We start from the raw sequence: 28,000 nt of genomic DNA, 5'->3' as shown, positions 1-28,000 counted from the left end.
ATTGTAACACTTCTATTTGCATTTGCTTAGAATTTATTGTCAATATCATCAGATGGTAAATGCAATTGGCATAAATTCATCAGCCTAATCTAAAACTAAAATGAATAATATTTTCATGGTCGCTTGTCGTTCGGTTGATGTTGCCGGCGTTTATACACATCTGACATATCTGAAGCATCCGCCATACTTGACAATGCGGTAGGATTTGTACGTGCTAAAAATAGGAATATGTTAAACAGGAAAAAATTTGATTCAATTCAATTACGTATCTATGACTTACCAGAATTGCTTGTAAGCAAAGCAATAAGATGAAGACGTGGGTAACACGCAGCGATAATTATAATGGATCCTGAGTTCTCGAAGTTGCACACAGTATGTGCATTTGAATCCACAAGCGTAATGCTCCTTCAGATCACTTAGATGTTTCTCCCAGTCTCCTTTAATCTTGGTCACTATATCGGCGAGTTCCGTCTCCATTTTTGCTTCGTAGGCGTCGTACAATGCTTGAGCTTCGTTGCCGAGTGGTTTGCCCATATAAAATTCAAGCAGTTTCAAATACTGTTCCATTCTGAGTTGGGAAATCTAAACATTTTTGCAAGAATTATATAAATATATATACATATTTTTTGAACAAAATTTCACACTGCCAACCTTTTCCAATCTTTCTGTAATGCATTTCAGTCTTCTTTCAAACCGTTCCGATAAGCACTTTTCGTAGTTTTCGATCTTTGTCTTTCTGGTAGATAGGCATGATGCATATTGTGCAACATATTTGGCAATTCGCTCATTGATCCTTTGCTCGTGGCAATCAATCATGTCAGTGTATGCCTTGGAAGCGCGAGAAAGGCGCTCCTCAAGCTTTTTTTCATACTCTGCAATCGCTTCTTTCTTTTGTTCGTCTAATGATTTCTGATATTCTTCTAGGGAAGTCAAGTTATCTGCTGTGATGCAATTGTTTCTGGAAATATAAAGAGCAATTGTGCCAAATGTCATCTTATGATATACTTATTCACTGTGACACTTACTTTACTAAGCAATTTGCTTTATAATACGTTATTAAACATTTGTGTCTCTCATCAACAATCTTTTTGAAAGACTCCAATGCCTTCTGATTAGTTATTTCTGCTTGTGCAAACCATTCAGCATATGTTTTCTTCATAGATTCAATTATTGTCTTAGCTTTGGTATCAAGGTCTTCTTTGAATTTTTGTTCGGTGATATTAACTTCATCTTAAGTGTAATAAAAATATTAAATTCAGTGAAACATAAAGACAATTGTGGAAAATTTTTAGGAATTGCACTAACCGGTTTCACATTTTTTCAGTTGCTTGTATTGGATTGTCCTGTATTGGAATTTGTAGGTCAAGAAACGGAAGCAACTTCTTTGGGTGGTAATTCTGTACGTCCACCATTTCCCGATACTTCGACTATAAAGAAAAAACCAGGAGTAGAATTATATTGATATATACTATGTACCTTCCATTTATTTATAATTACCAATTGGTGTAAAATTGACTTCTGCCAAAACAGAGAGTTCCGCCGTAAGCGCACTGATAAGCGCATGCGTAGCTTTTCACAAGTTCTGCGATAGCTGCAGTTAGCTTCGTAGTGTATTCATCCAACTGTGTTTGATATGATTGAGTTTCTTTAGTTTTGAAAGCCTCCAAAACTGCATTAACCTCTGCTTCGTTCCAATCCTCAGAACCTAGATGTAAAGTTCCATTATGAATAAAAGTATGTGCAAAATTCGAAAGAATAGAAAAACTTACAATGGGCTCTGTATATGAGTTTTTGGAACACTTCAGATCTCTGTTTCACGATGGCTTCCATGACACATTTATACTTTGTCTCGTACTCTGTCACGCGCTTTTCGAGAGCTTCTTTGTATTCTGCTATTTTAGCTAAACGAGTGGTGAAGCATGTAACAGACCTGAAATAAGAAAGGTTCGAATTTTCGTTCTCTTGTAAACGGACATTTAAACTTACAGTAACCCACCTCTCGACAAGTTTTTCGTGATATTCCAGCACACAAGCGTATCTTTTCTGCATGTCATCGTTATAATTTTTTTTTGCCTCTTCCAACAATGAATCTAGTTTTGTATTATAATTTTCAATAGCCTTCTTGTTGGTCTCCTTCATTTCTTCTGACTCTTCCTGCAATCCCGTAATTCTAAAAATTCACGATGTTAGTAATTTGACTAAAAAAAGAATACGTAAGAAAAAATTGTAAGAAGAAATACAAACCTCAAATACTGCTTTGTATATTCCTCGATAGCGTCTTCGTGCTTTTTCTTTGCCTCGGTATTTTGATTTGTTGCAGTTTCATCCCAATCTTCATATTTTTGTTGCATATCAAGATATATTTTATTGGCCACTTCTTTCAATTGTTTTTTAACTTCAGCTTCAAAAACGTCGACCGTCATCTCTATAATACAAAAATTCATGCCCTCAAAATGTGTGTTTCTCAAATTATTCAGGAAAACATATCAAGATACAATTCTGAATTACCTACGAATCCATCCTCTGTGCATTTCTCTCCTGGATAGCTCTTCAGAACATTAGAGTAATATTTCGTTGTGAACCAAGCAGGACAGTAGTAGCTTCGGAAACTGTAACATCCGTAATTGATTCGGTAAAATTGCCCGACATTGTAAGTAACATATCCGCAATGACTTGGTTGGTATAAAGCGGCATTGGCAACCTGTAAACATTATAATTTTGGCAAAATTGATAAAAAGACATGAAGGGCACTATTTATCAAATACTTACGGCCAAACAGCCTAGAAGTAACAATAGAATCTTCATGATCGTCTTTATTCAGGTTGTTGAACAACGACTTGTCAAAGCCCTGTTGTGCGCTTGTATATATAGGATTTCTCCCCTCCCTCCAAATTCAAGCACCAGCTCATTTGGGTTTTAATGTTACATTAGTGATCTCTTGTCTCGACCACAATGATTGAAATTGTCATAAGCGCAACAAATGTTTGCCTCGAATCGCTATGCCGTAGTTATAACAGAAAGTTCAGTTTATTTCATTTAAATCTTCCATCATTGTGCATTTAGTAAAATGGTAATTGTTAATTAATCTTTATATTGTGAAGTACATTATTTTTCAACTAATAGGATACCACCTCGGCATAGCTATTCACTTCATCAGTGCGCATTGTTTATATAAATATAACTTCAGGATTGAAGATAGTTAGTCAACAGCTATTACATCCAATTGAAGAGCATTACTAAAAACATAGCAGTTTTTCAACGACACTTTATTTTTATTATTTACTTATTGGCATACGCATACAATTATTTTAACAATCAAAATGTACGACTTTTGAATCATAGATTGATTGACGTTCTCATGCTTGACAGCGTCAATCAATCAAAAATTTTCCCTGATTATATGAGCATCAACAATGTATCTGAAATAGCCATAATGATTGAACACTGTAATATGAGTTATTCGAACATGAATTTTGCACACGAAGAATATTTCACTCGTTGTCAGTGGTATTGGAGTTGGAACTATTTTTTCACCTTCAAAATGATAAAGCAGAAATTAGTGTAGAATAGTCCAATTAATTTAAAAACGAATTTTATGTTCTGTTCAATTGCTGGCATTTAAACATATATTATATATATCTAACGCCAACCACAACCCCCAAATGAAAAGATAACGATTGAATTAATGTCGAGACAACACCAATAAAGTTGAAATATCCAGTTTCATAACGTTTCGTCACAGGTCTCGGAGTCGAAAATTTTATTTTGGAATTTGGAATTCTCAAAACATTTAAATCCTACTTCAACATGGTAAAGTTGAAAAGTACTAAATATTTTAAGTGAATTTCCATCGCATTCGAGGCAAAAACACAAAATGTCGAGTTAAATACCAATTTTGAAGATTATTATATTTTTGATGAAGAGCTGTCATATCCGTATAAATGATATCACATTTAAAACGTTTGTTTTCGATGAAGCACTTATATCCGTATGTTAGAACAAACAATTTATTTTGCATACACGTATGCAAACTTTGGAAGCAAAACGTTGATATTTCGATAGATTGATTGATTGATTGACGTTGTCATTCTCCGAGAATACTGAATCCGAAAAGAATATTTCAACTGCTTACCTAACATCTAGCGGATAGTTTCATATTAGGCGCCTTCAAAAATATGGACTTTGAGATATTTTTTTTGTAATTCGAACGAAATTTCCATACTTCATCAATATTTTCCGGATTCTGCTCATGCATAAATATTTCTATTTCTGGAGAAGTTCAACATGCTAATGTGTGTCGACTTTTGAATTGCTTCAAATATTGTTTAACAACGTCAATCAAACAAAACATGTCTTTGTTTAGATAATAGATGCTCACAAATTGTAAGCAAAACAATGTTTGTGATTACACCCTTTAAGAAGTGGATAATCGAAAACCGAGAATCAGCCATCATCAAAATTTGTTAGAACTCGTGTTTAGGCATAATTGCACTCGAACATCACTTCATTCATCTTCAAACCGAAGTCAGTTTCAACAATTTGCGAAGAATGTTTAATAAAAAACGCGGTGCAGTTGCTCTATCTACAAGTATAAAATCTCATCGTCGAAATCTATTTGTAGACTTTCTTGAATAAAACAATTCTCGTCATTATGCACACGTATGTCCTGACGCAAGTCATTGAAACTTGCATCCAAGCAAGGAGAAGAGATGATGCGACGTTGGCGCGTCAGCAACTAGAACAGGCGCGGCGGTGTGGCTCAACGGGTGAAGCGTTAGAAATACGCTCGCCACCGCACCTCTAATTACTCTGCGTAGGTTCGCAGGTTCGAATCCCATGCAGGGATGGTTATGTGCGAGAGGATTGCTGGACTCCTCGCCGTCGCTGGGTGGTTCACGTAACCGCTGGTCGGTTACAGCTTCCTCCACCACCAAGTCCATGCTTTCGAAAACAAATAATATAACTAATCACATACCGGACTTGGAATGGTAACCGGACGAGAGGCCGTGGTTCGCCATATGGATAAGCCGTCTTATCGGCTTTCTTCTCCCCCGGGATAAATATGTGAATCCTATCCTATCCTAACAGCGGTCCTCAAACTTCCATGACCTGTGATCTCCTTCAAAGAAAAAGGGTTTTCATCAGTTATTTTATTTACCATGTGTAATTACTGTTGTCTTTCTAATAATTGTAGACCTTTCAATGATTCGTATATATATAAGAGAGCAATGTCCAATTTTATGGACACGAGGGTCAATTAACAACGAAAAAAAGTTTAAGTTAAGAAGAAATAACTACATTTTCAACGCCATTTTTACGAACGATCTATTATCACAAGCAAATATGGATTTGATTCATATATCAAAGTGTAATTGTGTTGTCATAATATCATTTTCGCTTGTCCCCGCTTTTAGGTCGAGTTGGTCGTGAGCGAAATAATAGCATACTTGCATACTTGCGACCTTTTAGCAGCAATGAGTCTTGCGCCAAGTTTGTAACGTTTTTTTTTAATCGCTATAGTTATGATTTGCTTTATTACCGTTGTCCATTCGTTTTATTTTTTGTATTAGCCAGACATGAACATTAATTAGAAACTGGATTTTTCTTATGTTGTCATTTTTTGGAGTTAAGATGCCGTACATTTGTTTCTGTGACGTGCACTGGTGTTTCCAGAGCCATCGCAATGCAAGGGAAATTCTAGCCAAATTTTAATAGACTTGTACCGAAGGTTTTATGAATGCGTGTCTGTTATGAATAGATCTGAATTAGAAAATCTTACACACCCGATCTCTAAAGCAGGGGTCGGCAACCTTTTGTCGCTCGCGGGCCAAAATCAAGGGTGGCAATAATGGCGGGCGCACATAATTCTAGAAAGTTTGAAATCAAACGGATGATACTTTTTATAATAAAAATCAAGCAGTGGTACATTTCTCGAATAGACTATAGATTTCTTTCCTCATTACATTGCATCAAAATATTTCATTTGAAGATTTTTGGCGCCATTGAACCCTTTGCACCTAGCATCAACGTTTCTGCGTTTTGTTGACATTTGTCTAATTATAATGAAATTATAGGCTCATTAATTTTCTACTTGTTAGATTATAATATGATTTAGTCTACACGTGTCTCACAATAAATTCTGTTACGTATAGAATATAATCGTCGAAACGGGTGTTTTGTTACTATATTTCAGTGAAACGTCGCGGGCAGGATTCTCGCCCCGCAGGCCTTAGGTTGCCTACCCCTGCCTCAAAGAGTGTGAACACCACACATGCATATTAAACACAAATAAAACATTTGTTTTTCGATGAAACACTTATATCTTTATTGTAGAGCAAACAGTTTATTTTGCATACACGTATGCAGACTTTAGAAGCAAAATGTTGATGTTTCGATAGATTGATTGATTGATTGATTGACGTTATCATTCTCCGAGAATACTGAATCTCCAAAAAATAATTCAACTACATCCCCTGCAACTAGCGGACAGTTTCATATTGGGCGCCTTTAAAAATATGGATTTTGAGATATATTTTTGCAATTCGAAACAAATTTCTATATATCATCAATATTTCCCGGATTCTTCTCATGCATAAATATTTCTATTTCTGGAAAAGTTTTATATGCCAATGTGCAACTCGACTTTTGACTCGCGTCAAATATCGTTTGACAACGTCAATCAAACCAAACATGTCATTGTTTAGATAATAGATGCTCAAAAATTGTAAGCAAAACAATGTTTGTGATTACATCCTGTAAGAAGTGGTGATTGAAAACCGAAGATCAGCCATCATCAAAATTTGTTAAAACTCGTGTTCAGGCATAATTGCACTCGGAAATCACCCCATTCATCTTCAAACCAAAGTTAATTTCAACAATTTGCGTAGAATGTTTCAATTAAATACGCGTTCCAGTTGCTCCTTCAACAAGTATAATATCTTAACGTCGAAAAGTATTACTAGACTTTTGTGAATAGAACAATTCTTTTCAATATACGCATGTATTTTATGGCGCAAGTCATTGAAACTTGCATCGAAACAAGGAGAAGAGATGATGCGGCGTTGGGACGCAAACACTATTTTATTCACAGTGTATAATTTCCAGGTGTCTGTCTTAGTGTTTGTGGGCTCTGCCATGATTCGTATATATATTAGGGAAGACAATGTCTAATTTTATGGACACGGGGGTCAATTAAACAACGACAAAAAAGCCTGAGTTAGGAAAAAATGACTACATTGTCAACGCTCTTTTTCCGGACGATCTATCATCACAGACAAATATGGGCTTGTTTTATATATCCAAGTGTAATTGTGTTGTTATGATATTATCTCCGCATGTCTGCGCTATTAAGTCGAGTTGGTCGTTATTAACATAAAATCTTTTGGGAAGATTTGAAAGACTCTCTGCTGAAATGTTATAACCAGGCGTGTATCACTGGTCACATGAGCCAAACTCAATGTGATGGAATAATAACCCTCATATTGAAGAAAGGAAAAGACGCCGATAATTTAAAAAACTATCGACCCATTACGCTATTGAATACGGATTACAAAATTTTAAGTAAAGTTCTCACGACACAAATCCAAACAGTAATGAACAATATAATTCACAAAGAGCAAAGAGGTTTTATTCAAAACAGACAAATGGGAGAAAACATACGATTACTTTGCGATATAATAAACCATACAACATACAATGAAATACCTGGTACAATTATTGGATTGGATATTTGATAGTGTCGTATGGTGTTTCCTGTTCCAGTCGCTAATAGCATTCGGGCTTAATCAGGGCGACCCAATCTCATCGTATTTATTCCTTGTAGTAATAGAAATTTTCGCAACGATGGTTCGTAATAATAAAGATATCACTGGATATAAAATTGCAGAAAACGAAATTAAAATAGCCCTAGCTGCAGATGATACAATAGTCTTCACTGATGATTCATCTAAAAGCATTGAAACCTTATTTCGAACAGCTGAACTGTATCAGGATGCAAAACAAATGCTGAAAATCACAAGCAATGAATATTGGAACTGAATGTGGCATAATTGAACAAAATATTCATCACAATCTCAACTGGACTTATGAGTTTAAATTATTGAGAATTACAATTACGGCTGATTTGAAACAACTATATGAACTTAACTTACCGTTTATGTTGCAGCAAGTACAAAACATTATTCAAATTTGGCGTAGGAGAAATTTAACAATTCTAGGAAAAGTATGTGTAATCAAATCATGAATTCTATCGCTCTTTACATATCAATTTACATTTTTACCTGTTACTATTCCCAAAAAATTTGTTAAATCACTGAATTCTTTAATATTTCGTTTTTTATGGAATTCAAATTGGGAAAGAATCAAACGTAAAACATTGATTGGCCCAAAAATGAAAGGTGGAATTGAAATGGTAGACGTTGAAAGTACCTTTATTTTTCAAAAACTGAAATGGTTGTATCACCTCATAGATGAGTCAAAAGAGAGTATTTGGAAAACCATTGAACTTTATTATTTACGTGATATAGAAATACATTGTTTACTGAAAGGAAATTTATGGTATAACTCTCGTTTCATAAAAAATCTTCATTTATATAACAATTAAGGATACACTTTGTACCTGGTACCTATATAAGGAATTAACATCTAATGCCAATATCCATCTCTATAATGAACCATTATGGTACAACAAGAAAGTACAATATGCAAGAATGCCATTTTTTATAAAAAACTGAAAAGAACACGGAGTCTGTGGATTACACCATTTGGTGAACAGGAATTCTCTATTCACTTATTTTCAACTGTGATTCGATTGTTCACCGTTGCGCATTGGTTTTATTTTTTATATTAACAATACATGTACATTGATTAGAAACTGGATTTTCCTTATGTTGTCGTTTTTTGACGTTAAGATGTCGTACAATTTTTTGGTGATGAAAGTGCATTGATGTTTTCAGAACCCTCGCTATTCAAGTGAAATTCCTGCCAAATTTCGAAAAAATTGAACCTAATGTTTTATCAGGGTGATAATATGTTGTTTTGTTATTATGTTGTACTTGTTATTTTCTTCTGATCTTTTATTTTTCTTTCTAAATACTGGAACAATTGCTTTGAAATTTCCAGTGGTCAAAGATTGTATTGTTCGCTAGAAGGCTAGAACTTTTATTCCTTTCCAAAGTTTTTGTGGGATTCATGGAATTTTTTTTCCGTGTACGATGACCTGATCAAAATTAGGAATAGCACGCCTTTTAAGCGATGTGTTGCTCATCGAGGTACGGTAAGTCGCGAAGAACAAGTCGCAGGCTTTTTCATAAAGAAAGTTTCGTTACAAACTATTACTGTATTATAAACAGAAAACATATTGAAGATTTCAGTTCTAATAGCGTAAGTGTCGAGCATATCAAATGTCTGGTAGTGGAATAAATTTCATTAACCAAAAAAATGGAATTGCAAAATTCCGGACAAAAATTTTAAATTTGCATGACATTGCCTAACTTAGGACAAAATTTATGAATTGGCATATCATTGCCTGTCTTCAAACTAGTCAAAGAGTCCACATATTTAGGCTAAAAAGCGCAGTGTATTGGATTGCCTGATTTCGGACAAAATTTTCAAATTGGAACGAACATTTTAAACATACTGGTAAGTTATCGTACATTAGCTGTTTTAAAATACAGCTTCGTTAAGCACATTGCATGGTTTTCTGGGAATTGATGGTGAATTGTTTCGTTTCGGTTCTCGTGTCCATATATTTGTGTAAGGCCCTCATGTTTATCAGATAATTGCATCATTTAAAGAATTCCGGTTCCAAGTTCAAGACCCTGAATTTTGCGTTAAATAGAGAGAGGACCAATGTCAGAAGGTATTATGGTAAAAAATATATTTGTGATATCCAGCAATTTTTGAGATTTGAGTGTTGTCAACTTTGTAAAAATTAAATATATTCAAAAGATATTCGCATTATATCGATTTTTTCCAATCCCGAGTGTAAAAATTAGAATTCGCGGTTTATAGAAGACAAAACATCGCACTATGAAAATTGTAGTAACATCCATCGATGTTCCGAATTTTCTGTTGGTCGAATATTGGCAATTTTGTGAAATTTGCATTCATTTATAAAATAATCAATTATTTCGAACCTTACCTAAAAATTTGAGTGTATCGTTGAAGAGAAGACTAATATATCGCAATTGTATAATTTTGATGACATCTCAAATTTTCGAATATTTCGAAGAAAATTTGTAGAATTTTGAACTCTACAAAAAATGTCGTCAAGTCTGTAAAAATTGAATTTATCTGGAAGATGCTTGAATTATTGCAAAACTATCTGGACAAATATGTGAATTTAAACGAATATTTCAAATTTAAGCCCCGGTTACCGGAAAATACTGAGATTTGCATGATTTGAATTTTACTGGTGTTTTTGTATTTAATGTTGTCATTATTACCAGATTGTGAAGTTTACGTGAGGATTCTTAAACTTTCTTTTCCGGAGCATAAATATTACCGTTATGGTATTAATATTTCGTAATTGCGGAATTTGCAATAATATGATTGTTCAGAGACATTATTTTCATTATAATTCCATTTCTCATCCAACATTTGTCATTCCTGAACGTAACAAGTTGACCTGTATTTCCCATTTTGATGTTTTCTTGTGCATCGCTCAAGGTTTCATCTCGCGTTATCAATTTTTAGAAGTACAATTTTCATGATAAGTTTGAAAAAATCGGTTGTGCTTGAACAAGGATTTGGGAAATGCATTTTCCACACAACAGCTTTTTCTACTATTTGCACCCTGGCGTTACCGGGTCGCAAATAAAGGGGGTTACACGGAGTATGAAGCATGCATGTCGAAAAATAATGCGCTTTGTGCTTTGCGAAGTATGTAACTGATGTTATTACATAATACAATTTTACATGTAAAGGTATAGAAATAGTGTTCAATCCACACGTACTTTCAAATCCCGGTCACTACAGATGCCTCTAACCAGTGTTCCCTCTAAGGTGTGCGCGTGTGCGCGCGCACACAGCTTTCAGAGGCTGCGCACACGCATAGATTTACTGCGCACAGACGTATTTCGATGTAATGTAACAATTTTCTCGGTTGGTAGGTTGAGAAAGTTTGTTGTTGGCCCACCCATTACCCGGTTAGAACGCCAAAATTTCTTCATTGGTTTTTGCACAAATATTAGCCATTTCCAAAAAAGTGCGCACATACCAAAATTTCTGCGCACACATACTACAAGAAATTAGAGGGAACATTGCCTCTAACCACATTTTAACACTTCTATTTGCATTTGCTTAGAATTTATTGTCAATATCATCAGATGGTAAATGCAATTGGCATAAATTCATCAGCCTAATCTAAAACTAAAATGAATAATATTTTCATGGTCGCTTGTCGTTCGGTTGATGTTGCCGGCGTTTATACACATCTGACATATCTGAAGCATCCGCCATACTTGACAATGCGGTAGGATTTGTACGTGCTAAAAATAGGAATATGTTAAACAGGAAAAAATTTGATTCAATTCAATTACGTATCTATGACTTACCAGAATTGCTTGTAAGCAAAGCAATAAGATGAAGACGTGGGTAACACGCAGCGATAATTATAATGGATCCTGAGTTCTCGAAGTTGCACACAGTATGTGCATTTGAATCCACAAGCGTAATGCTCCTTCAGATCACTTAGATGTTTCTCCCAGTCTCCTTTAATCTTGGTCACTATATCGGCGAGTTCCGTCTCCGTTTTTGCTTGGTAGGCGTCGTACAATGCTTGAGCTTCGTTGCCGAGTGGTTTGCCCATATAAAATTCAAGCAGTTTCAAATACTGTTCCATTCTGAGTTGGGAAATCTAAACATTTTTGCAAGAATTATATAAATATATATACATATTTTTTGAACAAAATTTCACACTGCCAACCTTTTCCAATCTTTCTGTAATGCATTTCAGTCTTCTTTCAAACCGTTCCGATAAGCACTTTTCGTAGTTTTCGATCTTTGTCTTTCTGGTAGATAGGCATGATGCATATTGTGCAACATATTTGGCAATTCGCTCATTGATCCTTTGCTCGTGGCAATCAATCATGTCAGTGTATGCCTTGGAAGCGCGAGAAAGGCGCTCCTCAAGCTTTTTTTCATACTCTGCAATCGCTTCTTTCTTTTGTTCGTCTAATGATTTCTGATATTCTTCTAGGGAAGTCAAGTTATCTGCTGTGATGCAATTGTTTCTGGAAATATAAAGAGCAATTGTGCCAAATGTCATCTTATGATATACTTATTCACTGTGACACTTACTTTACTAAGCAATTTGCTTTATAATACGTTATTAAACATTCGTGTCTCTCATCAACAATCTTTTTGAAAGACTCCAATGCCTTCTGATTAGTTATTTCTGCTTGTGCAAACCATTCAGCATATGTTTTCTTCATAGATTCAATTATTGTCTTAGCTTTGGTATCAAGGTCTTCTTTGAATTTTTGTTCGGTGATATTAACTTCATCTTAAGAGTAATAAAAATATTAAATTCAGTGAAACATAAAGACAATTGTGGAAAATTTTTAGGAATTGCACTAACCGGTTTCACATTTTTTCAGTTGCTTGTATTGGATTGTCCTGTATTGGAATTTGTAGGTCAAGAAACGGAAGCAACTTCTTTGGGTGGTAATTCTGTACGTCCACCATTTCCCGATACTTCGACTAAAAGAAAAAACCAGGAGTAGAATTATATTGATATATACTATGTACCTTCCATTTATTTATAATTACCAATTGGTGTAAAATTGACTTCTGCCAAAACAGAGAGTTCCGCCGTAAGCGCACTGATAAGCGCATGCGTAGCTTTTCACAAGTTCTGCGATAGCTGCAGTTAGCTTCGTAGTGTATTCATCCAACTGTGTTTGATATGATTGAGTTTCTTTAGTTTTGAAAGCCTCCAAAACTGCATTAACCTCTGCTTCGTTCCAATCCTCAGAACCTAGATGTAAAGTTCCATTATGAATAAAAGTATGTGCAAAATTCGAAAGAATAGAAAAAACTTACAATGGGCTCTGTATATGAGTTTTTGGAACACTTCAGATCTCTGTTTCACGATGGCTTCCATGACACATTTATACTTTGTCTCGTACTCTGTCACGCGCTTTTCGAGAGCTTCTTTGTATTCTGCTATTTTAGCTAAACGAGTGGTGAAGCATGTAACAGACCTGAAATAAGAAAGGTTCGAATTTTCGTTCTCTTGTAAACGGACATTTAAACTTACAGTAACCCACCTCTCGACAAGTTTTTCGTGATATTCCAGCACACAAGCGTATCTTTTCTGCATGTCATCGTTATAATTTTTTTTTGCCTCTTCCAACAATGAATCTAGTTTTGTATTATAATTTTCAATAGCCTTCTTGTTGGTCTCCTTCATTTCTTCTGACTCTTCCTGCAATCCCGTAATTCTAAAAATTCACGATGTTAATAATTTGAGTAAAAAAAGAATACGTAAGAAAAAATTGTAAGAAGAAATACAAACCTCAAATACTGCTTTGCATATTCCTCGATAGCGTCTTCGTGCTTTTTCTTTGCCTCGGTATTTTGATTTGTTGCAGTTTCATCCCAATCTTCATATTTTTGTTGCATATCAAGATATATTTTATCGGCCACTTCTTTCAATTGTTTTTTAACTTCAGCTTCAAAAACGTCGACCGTCATCTCTATAATACAAAAATTCATGCCCTCAAAATGTGTGTTTCTCAAATTATTCAGGAAAACATATCAAGATACAATTCTGAATTACCTACGAATCCATCCTCTGTGCATTTCTCTCCTGGATAGCTCTTCAGAACATTAGAGTAATATTTCGTTGTGAACCAAGCAGGACAGTAGTAGCTTCGGAAACTGTAACATCCGTAATTGATTCGGTAAAATTGCCCGACATTGTAAGTAACATATCCGCAATGACTTGGTTGGTATAAAGCGGCATTGGCAACCTGTAAACATTATAATTTTGGCAAAATTGATAAAAAGACATGAAGGGCACTATTTATCAAATACTTACGGCCAAACAGCCTAGAAGTAACAATAGAATCTTCATGATCGTCTTTATTCAGGTTGTTGAACAACGACTTGTCAAATCCCTGTTGTGCGCTTGTATATATAGGATTTCTCCCCTCCCTCCAAATTCAAGTACCAGCTCATTTGGGTTTTAATGTTACATTAGTGATCTCTTGTCTCGACCACAATGATTGAAATTGTCATAAGCGCAACAAATGTTTGCCTCGAATCGCTATGCCGTAGTTATAACAGAAAGTTCAGTTTATTTCATTTAAATCTTCCATCATTGTGCATTTAGTAAAATGGTAATTGTTAATTAATCTTTATATTGTGAAGTACATTATTTTTCAACTAATGGGATACCACCTCGGCATAGCTATTCACTTCATCAGTGCGCATTGTTTATATAAATATAACTTCAGGATTGAAGATAGTTAGTCAACAGGTATTACATCCAATTGAAGAGCATTACTAAAAACATAGCAGTTTTTCAACGACACTTTATTTTTATTATTTACTTATTGGCATACGCATACAATTATTTTAACAATCAAAATGTACGACTTTTGAATCATAGATTGATTGACGTTCTCATGCTTGACAGCGTCAATCAATCAAAAATTTTCCCTGATTATATGAGCATCAACATTGTATCTGAAATAGCCATAATGATTGAACACTGTAATATGAGTTATTTGAACATGAATTTTGCACACGAAGAATATTTCACTCGTTGTCAGTGGTATTGGAGTTGGAACTATTTTTTCACCTTCAAAATGATAAAGCAGAAATTAGTGTAGAATAGTCCAATTAATTTCAAAACGAATTTTATGTTCTGTTCAATTGCTGGCATTTAAACATATATTATATATATCTAACGCCAACCACAACCCCCAAATAAAAAGATAACGATTGAATTAATGTCGAGACAACACCAATAAAGTTGAAATATCCAGTTTCATAACGTTTCGTCACAGGTCTCGGAGTCGAAAATTTTATTTTGGAATTTGGAATTCTCAAAACATTTGAATCCTACTTCAACATGGTAAAGTTGAAAAGTACTAAATAATTTAAGTGAATTTCCATCGCATTCAAGGCAAAAACACAAAATGTCGAGTTAAATACCAATTTTGAAGATTATTATATTTTTGATGAAGAGCTGTCATATCCGTATAAATGATATCACATTTAAAACGTTTGTTTTCGATGAAGCACTTATATCCGTATGTTAGAACAAACAATTTATTTTGCATACACGTATGCAAACTTTGGAAGCAAAACGTTGATATTTCGATAGATTGATTGATTGATTGACGTTGTCATTCTCCGAGAATACTGAATCCGAAAAGAATATTTCAACTGCTTACCTAACATCTAGCGGATAGTTTCATATTAGGCGCCTTCAAAAATATGGACTTTGAGATATTTTTTTTGTAATTCGAACGAAATTTCCATACTTCATCAATATTTTCCGGATTCTGCTCATGCATAAATATTTCTATTTCTGGAGAAGTTCAACATGCTAATGTGTGTCGACTTTTGAATTGCTTCAAATATTGTTTAACAACGTCAATCAAACCAAACATGTCTTTGTTTAGATAATAGATGCTCACAAATTGTAAGCAAAACAATGTTTGTGATTACACCCTTTAAGAAGTGGATAATCGAAAACCGAGAATCAGCCATCATCAAAATTTGTTAGAACTCGTGTTCAGGCATAATTGCACTCGAACATCACTTCATTCATCTTCAAACCGAAGTCAGTTTCAACAATTTGCGAAGAATGTTTAATAAAAAAACGCGGTGCAGTTGCTCTATCTACAAGTATAAAATCTCATCGTCGAAATCTATTTGTAGACTTTCTTGAATAAAACAATTCTCGTCATTATGCACACGTATGTCTTGACGCAAGTCATTGAAACTTGCATCCAAGCAAGGAGAAGAGATGATGCGACGTTGGCGCGTCAGCAACTAGAACAGGCGCGGCGGTGTGGCTCAACGGGTGAAGCGTTAGAAATACGCTCGCCACCGCACCTCTAATTACTCTGCGTAGGTTCGCAGGTTCGAATCCCATGCAGGGATGGTTATGTGCGAGCGGATTGCTGGACTCCTCGCCGTCGCTGGGTGGTTCACGTAACGGCTGGTCGGTTACAGCTTCCTCCACCACCAAGTCCATGCTTTCAAAAACAAACAATATAACTAATCACATACCGGACTTGGAATGGTAACCGGACGAGAGGCCGTGGTTCGCCATATGGATAAGCCGTCTTATCGGCTTTCTTCTCCCCCGGGATAAATATGTGAATCCTATCCTATCCTAACAGCGGTCCTTAAACTTCCATGACCTGTGATCTCCTTCAAAGAAAAAGGGTTTTCATCAGTTATTTTATTTACTATGTGTAATTACTGTTGTCTTTCTAATAATTGTAGACCTTTCAATGATTCGTATATATATAAGAGAGCAATGTCCAATTTTATGGACACGAGGGTCAATTCACAACGAAAAAAAGTTCAAGTTAAGAAGAAATAACTACATTTTCAACGCCATTTTTACGGACGATCTATTATCACAAGCAAATATGGATTTGATTCAGATATCAAAGTGTAATTGTGTTGTCATAATATCATTTTCGCTTGTCCCCGCTTTTAGGTCGAGTTGGTCGTGAGCGAAATAATTGCATACTTGCATACTTGCGACCTTTTAGCAGCAATGAGTCTTGCGCCAAGTTTGTAACGTTTTTTTTTTAATCGCTATAGTTATGATTTGCTTTATTTGCTCGTCTCACAATAAATTCTGTTACGTATAGAATATAATCGTCGAAACGGGTGTTTTGTTACTATATTTCAGTGAAACGTCGCGGGCAGGATTCTCGCCCCGCAGGCCTTAGGTTGCCTACCCCTGCCTCAAAGAGTGTGAACATCACACATGCATATTAAACACAAGTAAAACATTTGTTTTTCGATGAAACACTTATATCTTTATTGTAGAGCAAACAGTTTATTTTGCATACACGTATGCAGACTTTAGAAGCAAAATGTTGATGTTTCGATAGATTGATTGATTGATTGATTGACGTTGTCATTCTCCGAGAATACTGAATCTCCAAAAAATAATTCAACTACATCCCCTGCAACTAGCGGACAGTTTCATATTGGGCGCCTTTAAAAATATGGATTTTGAGATATATTTTTGTAATTCGAAACAAATTTCTATATATCATCAATATTTCCCGGATTCTTCTCATGCATAAATATTTCTATTTCTGGAAAAGTTTTATATGCCAATGTGCAACTCGACTTTTGACTCGCGTCAAATATCGTTTGACAACGTCAATCAAACCAAACATGTCATTGTTTAGATAATAGATGCTCAAAAATTGTAAGCAAAACAATGTTTGTGATTACATCCTGTAAGAAGTGGATAATTGAAAACCGAAGATCAGCCATCATCAAAATTTGTTAAAACTTGTGTTCAGGCATAAATGCACTCGGAAATCACCCCATTCATCTTCAAACCAAAGTTAATTTCAACAATTTGCGTAGAATGTTTCAATTAAATACGCGTTCCAGTTGCTCCTTCAACAAGTATAATATCCTAACGCCAAAAAGTATTACTAGACTTTTGTGAATAGAACAATTCTTTTCATTATACGCATGTATTTTATGGCGCAAGTCATTGAAACTTGCATCGAAACAAGGAGAAGAGATGATGCGGCGTTGGGACGCAAACACTATTTTATTCACAATGTATAATTTCCAGGTGTCTGTCTTAGTGTTTGTGGGCTCTGCCATGATTCGTATATATATTAGGGAAGACAATGTCTAATTTTATGGACACGGGGGTCAATTAAACAACGACAAAAAAGCCTGAGTTAGGAAAAAATGACTACATTGTCAACGCTCTTTTTCCGGACGATCTATCATCACAGACAAATATGGGCTTGTTTTATATATCCAAGTGTAATTGTGTTGTTATGATATTATCTCCGCATGTCTGCGCTATTAAGTCGAGTTGGTCGTTATTAACATAAAATCTTTTGGGAAGATTTGAAAGACTCTCTGCTGAAATGTTATAACCAGGCGTGTATCACTGGTCACATGAGCCAAACTCAATGTGATGGAATAATAACCCTCATATTGAAGAAAGGAAAAGACGCCGATAATTTAAAAAACTATCGACCCATTACGCTATTGAATACGGATTACAAAATTTTAAGTAAAGTTCTCACGACACAAATCCAAACAGTAATGAACAATATAATTCACAAAGAGCAAAGAGGTTTTATTCAAAACAGACAAATGGGAGAAAACATACGATTACTTTGCGATATAATAAACCATACAACATACAATGAAATACCTGGTACAATTATTGGATTGGATATTTGATAGTGTCGTATGGTGTTTCCTGTTCCAGTCGCTAATAGCATTCGGGCTTAATCAGGGCGACCCAATCTCATCGTATTTATTCCTTGTAGTAATAGAAATTTTCGCAACGATGGTTCGTAATAATAAAGATATCACTGGATATAAAATTGCAGAAAACGAAATTAAAATAGCCCTAGCTGCAGATGATACAATAGTCTTCACTGATGATTCATCTAAAAGCATTGAAACCTTATTTCGAACAGCTGAACTGTATCAGGATGCAAAACAAATGCTGAAAATCACAAGCAATGAATATTGGAACTGAATGTGGCATAATTGAACAAAATATTCATCACAATCTCAACTGGACTTATGAGTTTAAATTATTGAGAATTACAATTACGGCTGATTTGAAACAACTATATGAACTTAACTTACCGTTTATGTTGCAGCAAGTACAAAACATTATTCAAATTTGGCGTAGGAGAAATTTAACAATTCTAGGAAAAGTATGTGTAATCAAATCATGAATTCTATCGCTCTTTACATATCAATTTACATTTTTACCTGTTACTATTCCCAAAAAATTTGTTAAATCACTGAATTCTTTAATATTTCGTTTTTTATGGAATTCAAATTGGGAAAGAATCAAACGTAAAACATTGATTGGCCCAAAAATGAAAGGTGGAATTGAAATGGTAGACGTTGAAAGTACCTTTATTTTTCAAAAACTGAAATGGTTGTATCACCTCATAGATGAGTCAAAAGAGAGTATTTGGAAAACCATTGAACTTTATTATTTACGTGATATAGAAATACATTGTTTACTGAAAGGAAATTTATGGTATAACTCTCGTTTCATAAAAAATCTTCATTTTATAACAATTAAGGATACACTTTGTACCTGGTACCTATATAAGGAATTAACATCTAATGCCAATATCCATCTCTATAATGAACCATTATGGTACAACAAGAAAGTACAATATGCAAGAATGCCATTTTTTATAAAAAACTGAAAAGAACACGGAGTCTGTGGATTACACCATTTGGTGAACAGGAATTCTCTATTCACTTATTTTCAACTGTGATTCGATTGTTCACCGTTGCGCATTGGTTTTATTTTTTATATTAACAATACATGTACATTGATTAGAAACTGGATTTTCCTTATGTTGTCGTTTTTTGACGTTAAGATGTCGTACAATTTTTTGGTGATGAAAGTGCATTGATGTTTCCAGAACCCTCGCTATTCAAGTGAAATTCCTGCCAAATTTCGAAAAAATTGAACCTAATGTTTTATCAGGGTGATAATATGTTGTTTTGTTATTATGTTGTACTTGTTATTTTCTTCTGATCTTTTATTTTTCTTTCTAAATACTGGAACAATTGCTTTGAAATTTCCAGTGGTCAAAGATTGTATTGTTCGCTAGAAGGCTAGAACTTTTATTCCTTTCCAAAGTTTTTGTGGGATTCATGGATTTTTTTTTCCGTGTACGATGACCTGATCAAAATTAGGAATAGCACGCCTTTTAAGCGATGTGTTGCTCATCGAGGTACGGTAAGTCGCGAAGAACAAGTCGCAGGCTTTTTCATAAAGAAAGTTTCGTTACAAACTATTACTGTATTATAAACAGAAAACATATTGAAGATTTCAGTTCTAATAGCGTAAGTGTCGAGCATATCAAATGTCTGGTAGTGGAATAAATTTCATTAACCAAAAAAATGGAATTGCAAAATTCCGGACAAAAATTTTAAATTTGCATGACATTGCCTAACTTAGGACAAAATTTATGAATTGGCATATCATTGCCTGTCTTCAAACTAGTCAAAGAGTCCACATATTTAGGCTAAAAAGCGCAGTGTATTGGATTGCCTGATTTCGGACAAAATTTTCAAATTGGAACGAACATTTTAAACATACTGGTAAGTTATCGTACATTAGCTGTTTTAAAATACAGCTTCGTTAAGCACATTGCATGGTTTTCTGGGAATTGATGGTGAATTGTTTCGTTTCGGTTCTCGTGTCCATATATTTGTGTAAGGCCCTCATGTTTATCAGATAATTGCATCATTTAAAGAATTCCGGTTCCAAGTTCAAGACCCTGAATTTTGCGTTAAATAGAGAGAGGACCAATGTCAGAAGGTATTATGGTAAAAAATATATTTGTGATATCCAGCAATTTTTGAGATTTGAGTGTTGTCAACTTTGTAAAAATTAAATATATTCAAAAGATATTCGCATTATATCGATTTTTTCCAATCCCGAGTGTAAAAATTAGAATTCGCGGTTTATAGAAGACAAAACATCGCACTATGAAAATTGTAGTAACATCCATCGATGTTCCGAATTTTCTGTTGGTCGAATATTGGCAATTTTGTGAAATTTGCATTCATTTATAAAATAATCAATTATTTCGAACCTTACCTAAAAATTTGAGTGTATCGTTGAAGAGAAGACTAATATATCGCAATTGTATAATTTTGATGACATCTCAAATTTTCGAATATTTCGAAGAAAATTTGTAGAATTTTGAACTCTACAAAAAATGTCGTCAAGTCTGTAAAAATTGAATTTATCTGGAAGATGCTTGAATTATTGCAAAACTATCTGGACAAATATGTGAATTTAAACGAATATTTCAAATTTAAGCCCCGGTTACCGGAAAATACTGAGATTTGCATGATTTGAATTTTACTGGTGTTTTTGTATTTAATGTTGTCATTATTACCAGATTGTGAAGTTTACGTGAGGATTCTTAAACTTTCTTTTCCGGAGCATAAATATTACCGTTATGGTATTAATATTTCGTAATTGCGGAATTTGCAATAATATGATTGTTCAGAGACATTATTTTCATTATAATTCCATTTCTCATCCAACATTTGTCATTCCTGAACGTAACAAGTTGACCTGTATTTCCCATTTTGATGTTTTCTTGTGCATCGCTCAAGGTTTCATCTCGCGTTATCAATTTTTAGAAGTACAATTTTCATGATAAGTTTGAAAAAATCGGTTGTGCTTGAACAAGGATTTGGGAAATGCATTTTCCACACAACAGCTTTTTCTACTATTTGCACCCTGGCGTTACCGGGTCGCAAATAAAGGGGGTTACACGGAGTATGAAGCATGCATGTCGAAAAATAATGCGCTTTGTGCTTTGCGAAGTATGTAACTGATGTTATTACATAATACAATTTTACATGTAAAGGTATAGAAATAGTGTTCAATCCACACGTACTTTCAAATCCCGGTCACTACAGATGCCTCTAACCAGTGTTCCCTCTAAGGTGTGCGCGTGTGCGCGCGCACACAGCTTTCAGAGGCTGCGCACACGCATAGATTTACTGCGCACAGACGTATTTCGATGTAATGTAACAATTTTCTTGGTTGGTAGGTTGAGAAAGTTTGTTGTTGGCCCACCCATTACCCGGTTAGAACGCCAAAATTTCTTCATTGGTTTTTGCACAAATATTAGCCATTTCCAAAAAAGTGCGCACATACCAAAATTTCTGCGCACACATACTACAAGAAATTAGAGGGAACATTGCCTCTAACCACATTTTAACACTTCTATTTGCATTTGCTTAGAATTTATTGTCAATATCATCAGATGGTAAATGCAATTGGCATAAATTCATCAGCCTAATCTAAAACTAAAATGAATAATATTTTCATGGTCGCTTGTCGTTCGGTTGATGTTGCCGGCATTTATACACATCTGACATATCTGAAGCATCCGCCATACTTGACAATGCGGTATGATTTGTACGTGCTAAAAATAGGAATATGTTAAACAGGAAAAAATTTGATTCAATTCAATTACGTATCTATGACTTACCAGAATTGCTTGTAAGCAAAGCAATAAGATGAAGACGTGGGTAACACGCAGCGATAATTATAATGGATCCTGAGTTCTCGAAGTTGCACACAGTATGTGCATTTGAATCCACAAGCGTAATGCTCCTTCAGATCACTTAGATGTTTCTCCCAGTCTCCTTTAATCTTGGTCACTATATCGGCGAGTTCCGTCTCCGTTTTTGCTTGGTAGGCGTCGTACAATGCTTGAGCTTCGTTGCCGAGTGGTTTGCCCATATAAAATTCAAGCAGTTTCAAATACTGTTCCATTCTGAGTTGGGAAATCTAAACATTTTTGCAAGAATTATATAAATATATATACATATTTTTTGAACAAAATTTCACACTGCCAACCTTTTCCAATCTTTCTGTAATGCATTTCAGTCTTCTTTCAAACCGTTCCGATAAGCACTTTTCGTAGTTTTCGATCTTTGTCTTTCTGGTAGATAGGCATGATGCATATTGTGCAACATATTTGGCAATTCGCTCATTGATCCTTTGCTCGTGGCAATCAATCATGTCAGTGTATGCCTTGGAAGCGCGAGAAAGGCGCTCCTCAAGCTTTTTTTCATACTCTGCAATCGCTTCTTTCTTTTGTTCGTCTAATGATTTCTGATATTCTTCTAGGGAAGTCAAGTTATCTGCTGTGATGCAATTGTTTCTGGAAATATAAAGAGCAATTGTGCCAAATGTCATCTTATGATATACTTATTCACTGTGACACTTACTTTACTAAGCAATTTGCTTTATAATACGTTATTAAACATTCGTGTCTCTCATCAACAATCTTTTTGAAAGACTCCAATGCCTTCTGATTAGTTATTTCTGCTTGTGCAAACCATTCAGCATATGTTTTCTTCATAGATTCAATTATTGTCTTAGCTTTGGTATCAAGGTCTTCTTTGAATTTTTGTTCGGTGATATTAACTTCATCTTAAGAGTAATAAAAATATTAAATTCAGTGAAACATAAAGACAATTGTGGAAAATTTTTAGGAATTGCACTAACCGGTTTCACATTTTTTCAGTTGCTTGTATTGGATTGTCCTGTATTGGAATTTGTAGGTCAAGAAACGGAAGCAACTTCTTTGGGTGGTAATTCTGTACGTCCACCATTTCCCGATACTTCGACTAAAAGAAAAAACCAGGAGTAGAATTATATTGATATATACTATGTACCTTCCATTTATTTATAATTACCAATTGGTGTAAAATTGACTTCTGCCAAAACAGAGAGTTCCGCCGTAAGCGCACTGATAAGCGCATGCGTAGCTTTTCACAAGTTCTGCGATAGCTGCAGTTAGCTTCGTAGTGTATTCATCCAACTGTGTTTGATATGATTGAGTTTCTTTAGTTTTGAAAGCCTCCAAAACTGCATTAACCTCTGCTTCGTTCCAATCCTCAGAACCTAGATGTAAAGTTCCATTATGAATAAAAGTATGTGCAAAATTCGAAAGAATAGAAAAAACTTACAATGGGCTCTGTATATGAGTTTTTGGAACACTTCAGATCTCTGTTTCACGATGGCTTCCATGACACATTTATACTTTGTCTCGTACTCTGTCACGCGCTTTTCGAGAGCTTCTTTGTATTCTGCTATTTTAGCTAAACGAGTGGTGAAGCATGTAACAGACCTGAAATAAGAAAGGTTCGAATTTTCGTTCTCTTGTAAACGGACATTTAAACTTACAGTAACCCACCTCTCGACAAGTTTTTCGTGATATTCCAGCACACAAGCGTATCTTTTCTGCATGTCATCGTTATAATTTTTTTTTGCCTCTTCCAACAATGAATCTAGTTTTGTATTATAATTTTCAATAGCCTTCTTGTTGGTCTCCTTCATTTCTTCTGACTCTTCCTGCAATCCCGTAATTCTAAAAATTCACGATGTTAATAATTTGAGTAAAAAAAGAATACGTAAGAAAAAATTGTAAGAAGAAATACAAACCTCAAATACTGCTTTGCATATTCCTCGATAGCGTCTTCGTGCTTTTTCTTTGCCTCGGTATTTTGATTTGTTGCAGTTTCATCCCAATCTTCATATTTTTGTTGCATATCAAGATATATTTTATCGGCCACTTCTTTCAATTGTTTTTTAACTTCAGCTTCAAAAACGTCGACCGTCATCTCTATAATACAAAAATTCATGCCCTCAAAATGTGTGTTTCTCAAATTATTCAGGAAAACATATCAAGATACAATTCTGAATTACCTACGAATCCATCCTCTGTGCATTTCTCTCCTGGATAGCTCTTCAGAACATTAGAGTAATATTTCGTTGTGAACCAAGCAGGACAGTAGTAGCTTCGGAAACTGTAACATCCGTAATTGATTCGGTAAAATTGCCCGACATTGTAAGTAACATATCCGCAATGACTTGGTTGGTATAAAGCGGCATTGGCAACCTGTAAACATTATAATTTTGGCAAAATTGATAAAAAGACATGAAGGGCACTATTTATCAAATACTTACGGCCAAACAGCCTAGAAGTAACAATAGAATCTTCATGATCGTCTTTATTCAGGTTGTTGAACAACGACTTGTCAAATCCCTGTTGTGCGCTTGTATATATAGGATTTCTCCCCTCCCTCCAAATTCAAGTACCAGCTCATTTGGGTTTTAATGTTACATTAGTGATCTCTTGTCTCGACCACAATGATTGAAATTGTCATAAGCGCAACAAATGTTTGCCTCGAATCGCTATGCCGTAGTTATAACAGAAAGTTCAGTTTATTTCATTTAAATCTTCCATCATTGTGCATTTAGTAAAATGGTAATTGTTAATTAATCTTTATATTGTGAAGTACATTATTTTTCAACTAATGGGATACCACCTCGGCATAGCTATTCACTTCATCAGTGCGCATTGTTTATATAAATATAACTTCAGGATTGAAGATAGTTAGTCAACAGGTATTACATCCAATTGAAGAGCATTACTAAAAACATAGCAGTTTTTCAACGACACTTTATTTTTATTATTTACTTATTGGCATACGCATACAATTATTTTAACAATCAAAATGTACGACTTTTGAATCATAGATTGATTGACGTTCTCATGCTTGACAGCGTCAATCAATCAAAAATTTTCCCTGATTATATGAGCATCAACATTGTATCTGAAATAGCCATAATGATTGAACACTGTAATATGAGTTATTTGAACATGAATTTTGCACACGAAGAATATTTCACTCGTTGTCAGTGGTATTGGAGTTGGAACTATTTTTTCACCTTCAAAATGATAAAGCAGAAATTAGTGTAGAATAGTCCAATTAATTTAAAAACGAATTTTATGTTCTGTTCAATTGCTGGCATTTAAACATATATTATATATATCTAACGCCAACCACAACCCCCAAATAAAAAGATAACGATTGAATTAATGTCGAGACAACACCAATAAAGTTGAAATATCCAGTTTCATAACGTTTCGTCACAGGTCTCGGAGTCGAAAATTTTATTTTGGAATTTGGAATTCTCAAAACATTTGAATCCTACTTCAACATGGTAAAGTTGAAAAGTACTAAATAATTTAAGTGAATTTCCATCGCATTCAAGGCAAAAACACAAAATGTCGAGTTAAATACCAATTTTGAAGATTATTATATTTTTGATGAAGAGCTGTCATATCCGTATAAATGATATCACATTTAAAACGTTTGTTTTCGATGAAGCACTTATATCCGTATGTTAGAACAAACAATTTATTTTGCATACACGTATGCAAACTTTGGAAGCAAAACGTTGATATTTCGATAGATTGATTGATTGATTGACGTTGTCATTCTCCGAGAATACTGAATCCGAAAAGAATATTTCAACTGCTTACCTAACATCTAGCGGATAGTTTCATATTAGGCGCCTTCAAAAATATGGACTTTAAGATATTTTTTTTGTAATTCGAACGAAATTTCCATACTTCATCAATATTTTCCGGATTCTGCTCATGCATAAATATTTCTATTTCTGGAGAAGTTCAACATGCTAATGTGTGTCGACTTTTGAATTGCTTCAAATATTGTTTAACAACGTCAATCAAACCAAACATGTCTTTGTTTAGATAATAGATGCTCACAAATTGTAAGCAAAACAATGTTTGTGATTACACCCTTTAAGAAGTGGATAATCGAAAACCGAGAATCAGCCATCATCAAAATTTGTTAGAACTCGTGTTCAGGCATAATTGCACTCGAACATCACTTCATTCATCTTCAAACCGAAGTCAGTTTCAACAATTTGCGAAGAATGTTTAATAAAAAACGCGGTGCAGTTGCTCTATCTACAAGTATAAAATCTCATCGTCGAAATCTATTTGTAGACTTTCTTGAATAAAACAATTCTCGTCATTATGCACACGTATGTCTTGACGCAAGTCATTGAAACTTGCATCCAAGCAAGGAGAAGAGATGATGCGACGTTGGCGCGTCAGCAACTAGAACAGGCGCGGCGGTGTGGCTCAACGGGTGAAGCGTTAGAAATACGCTCGCCACCGCACCTCTAATTACTCTGCGTAGGTTCGCAGGTTCGAATCCCATGCAGGGATGGTTATGTGCGAGCGGATTGCTGGACTCCTCGCCGTCGCTGGGTGGTTCACGTAACGGCTGGTCGGTTACAGCTTCCTCCACCACCAAGTCCATGCTTTCAAAAACAAACAATATAACTAATCACATACCGGACTTGGAATGGTAACCGGACGAGAGGCCGTGGTTCGCCATATGGATAAGCCGTCTTATCGGCTTTCTTCTCCCCCGGGATAAATATGTGAATCCTATCCTATCCTGACAGCGGTCCTCAAACTTCCATGACCTGTGATCTCCTTCAAAGAAAAGGGTTTTCATCAGTTATTTTATTTACCATGTGTGATTACTGTTGTCTTTCTAATAATTGTAGACCTTTCAATGATTCGTATATATATAAGAGAGCAATGTCCAATTTTATGGACACGAGGGTCAATTAACAACGAAAAAAAGTTTAAGTTAAGAAGAAATACCTACATTTTTACGGACGATCTATTATTACAAGCAAATATGGATTTGATTCATATATCAAAGTGTAATTGTGTTGTCATAATATCATTTCCGCTTGTCCCCGCTTTTAGGTCGAGTTGGTCGTGAGCGAAATAATTGCATACTTGCGACCTTTTAGCAGCAATGAGTCTTGCGCCAAGTTTGTAACGTTTTTTTTTTAATCGCTATAGTTATGATTTGCTTTATTACCGTTGTCCATTCGTTTTTTTTTTTGTATTAGCCAGACATGGACATTAATTAGAAACTGGATTTTTCTTATGTTGTCATTTTTTGGAGTTAAGATGCCGTACATTTGTTTCTGTGACGTGCACTGGTGTTTCCAGAGCCATCGCAATGCAAGGGAAATTCTAGTCAAATTTTAATAGACTTGTACCGAAGGTTTTATGAATGCGTGTCTGTTATGAATAGATCTGAATTAGAAAATCTTGTCTTAATTTTTCATATAATTTGTTGACAGACAGTGATCTTACACACCCGATCTCTAAAGCAAGGGTCGGCAACCTTTTGTCGCTCGCGGGCCAAAATCAAGGGTGGCAATAATGGCGGGCGCACATAATTCTAGAAAGTTTGAAATCAAACGGATGATACTTTTTATAATAAAAATCAAGCAGTGGTACATTTCTCGAATAGACTATAGATTTCTTTCCTCATTACATTGCATCAAAATATTTCATTTGAAGATTTTTGGCGCCATTGAACC

General features: G+C 34.9%; 3 protein-coding genes across 3 annotated transcripts; all 3 read right to left on the bottom strand.

The window, feature by feature from the left end:
• Positions 1 to 10: 10 nt before the first annotated feature.
• Positions 11 to 2,885, bottom strand: LOC144430523 (uncharacterized). Its single transcript, XM_078118518.1, has 11 exons — positions 2,770 to 2,885; positions 2,509 to 2,701; positions 2,245 to 2,425; positions 1,997 to 2,170; positions 1,770 to 1,930; positions 1,498 to 1,705; positions 1,306 to 1,427; positions 1,026 to 1,230; positions 652 to 958; positions 281 to 582; positions 11 to 214 (listed from the first exon to the last, which is right to left on the bottom strand). The coding sequence occupies exons 1-11, from the start codon at positions 2,803 to 2,805 to the stop codon at positions 151 to 153; spliced, it is 1,953 nt and encodes a 650-aa protein (XP_077974644.1). The 5' UTR covers positions 2,806 to 2,885; the 3' UTR covers positions 11 to 150.
• An 8,400-nt stretch (positions 2,886 to 11,285) lies between these two features.
• On the bottom strand, positions 11,286 to 14,200 carry LOC144430514 (uncharacterized). Its single transcript, XM_078118509.1, has 11 exons — positions 14,045 to 14,200; positions 13,784 to 13,976; positions 13,520 to 13,700; positions 13,272 to 13,445; positions 13,045 to 13,205; positions 12,772 to 12,979; positions 12,581 to 12,702; positions 12,301 to 12,505; positions 11,927 to 12,233; positions 11,556 to 11,857; positions 11,286 to 11,489 (listed from the first exon to the last, which is right to left on the bottom strand). Exons 1-11 carry the CDS (start codon positions 14,078 to 14,080, stop codon positions 11,426 to 11,428), a joined length of 1,953 nt encoding a protein of 650 aa, XP_077974635.1. The 5' UTR covers positions 14,081 to 14,200; the 3' UTR covers positions 11,286 to 11,425.
• Positions 14,201 to 21,980: 7,780 nt separating this feature from the next.
• Positions 21,981 to 24,895, bottom strand: LOC144430520 (uncharacterized). The gene is made up of 11 exons (XM_078118516.1): positions 24,740 to 24,895; positions 24,479 to 24,671; positions 24,215 to 24,395; positions 23,967 to 24,140; positions 23,740 to 23,900; positions 23,467 to 23,674; positions 23,276 to 23,397; positions 22,996 to 23,200; positions 22,622 to 22,928; positions 22,251 to 22,552; positions 21,981 to 22,184 (listed from the first exon to the last, which is right to left on the bottom strand). The coding sequence occupies exons 1-11, from the start codon at positions 24,773 to 24,775 to the stop codon at positions 22,121 to 22,123; spliced, it is 1,953 nt and encodes a 650-aa protein (XP_077974642.1). The 5' UTR covers positions 24,776 to 24,895; the 3' UTR covers positions 21,981 to 22,120.
• Positions 24,896 to 28,000: the final 3,105 nt, after the last annotated feature.

Source organism: Styela clava, chromosome 12, assembly GCF_964204865.1.
Source record: "Styela clava chromosome 12, kaStyClav1.hap1.2, whole genome shotgun sequence".
NCBI lineage: Eukaryota > Metazoa > Chordata > Ascidiacea > Stolidobranchia > Styelidae > Styela > Styela clava.
Note: the sequence above shows the minus strand (reverse complement) of the source record. Positions and strands in the feature narration are given on the sequence as shown.

Coding starts and splice junctions, on each gene's coding strand:
- LOC144430523 (XM_078118518.1), bottom strand. CDS start 2,805: ATGAAGATTCTATTGTTACTTCTAGGCTGTTTGGCC. Junction 2,426..2,508: donor CACAGAGGATGGATTCGTAG/GTAATTCAGAAT, acceptor TTTGTATTATAG/AGATGACGGTCGACGTTTTT. Junction 2,171..2,244: donor TATACAAAGCAGTATTTGAG/GTTTGTATTTCT, acceptor GTGAATTTTTAG/AATTACGGGATTGCAGGAAG.
- LOC144430514 (XM_078118509.1), bottom strand. CDS start 14,080: ATGAAGATTCTATTGTTACTTCTAGGCTGTTTGGCC. Junction 13,701..13,783: donor CACAGAGGATGGATTCGTAG/GTAATTCAGAAT, acceptor TTTGTATTATAG/AGATGACGGTCGACGTTTTT. Junction 13,206..13,271: donor CACGAAAAACTTGTCGAGAG/GTGGGTTACTGT, acceptor TTCTTATTTCAG/GTCTGTTACATGCTTCACCA.
- LOC144430520 (XM_078118516.1), bottom strand. CDS start 24,775: ATGAAGATTCTATTGTTACTTCTAGGCTGTTTGGCC. Junction 23,398..23,466: donor AGTCAATTTTACACCAATTG/GTAATTATAAAT, acceptor TTTTTCTTTTAG/TCGAAGTATCGGGAAATGGT. Junction 22,929..22,995: donor AAAGCAAATTGCTTAGTAAA/GTAAGTGTCACA, acceptor TTATATTTCCAG/AAACAATTGCATCACAGCAG.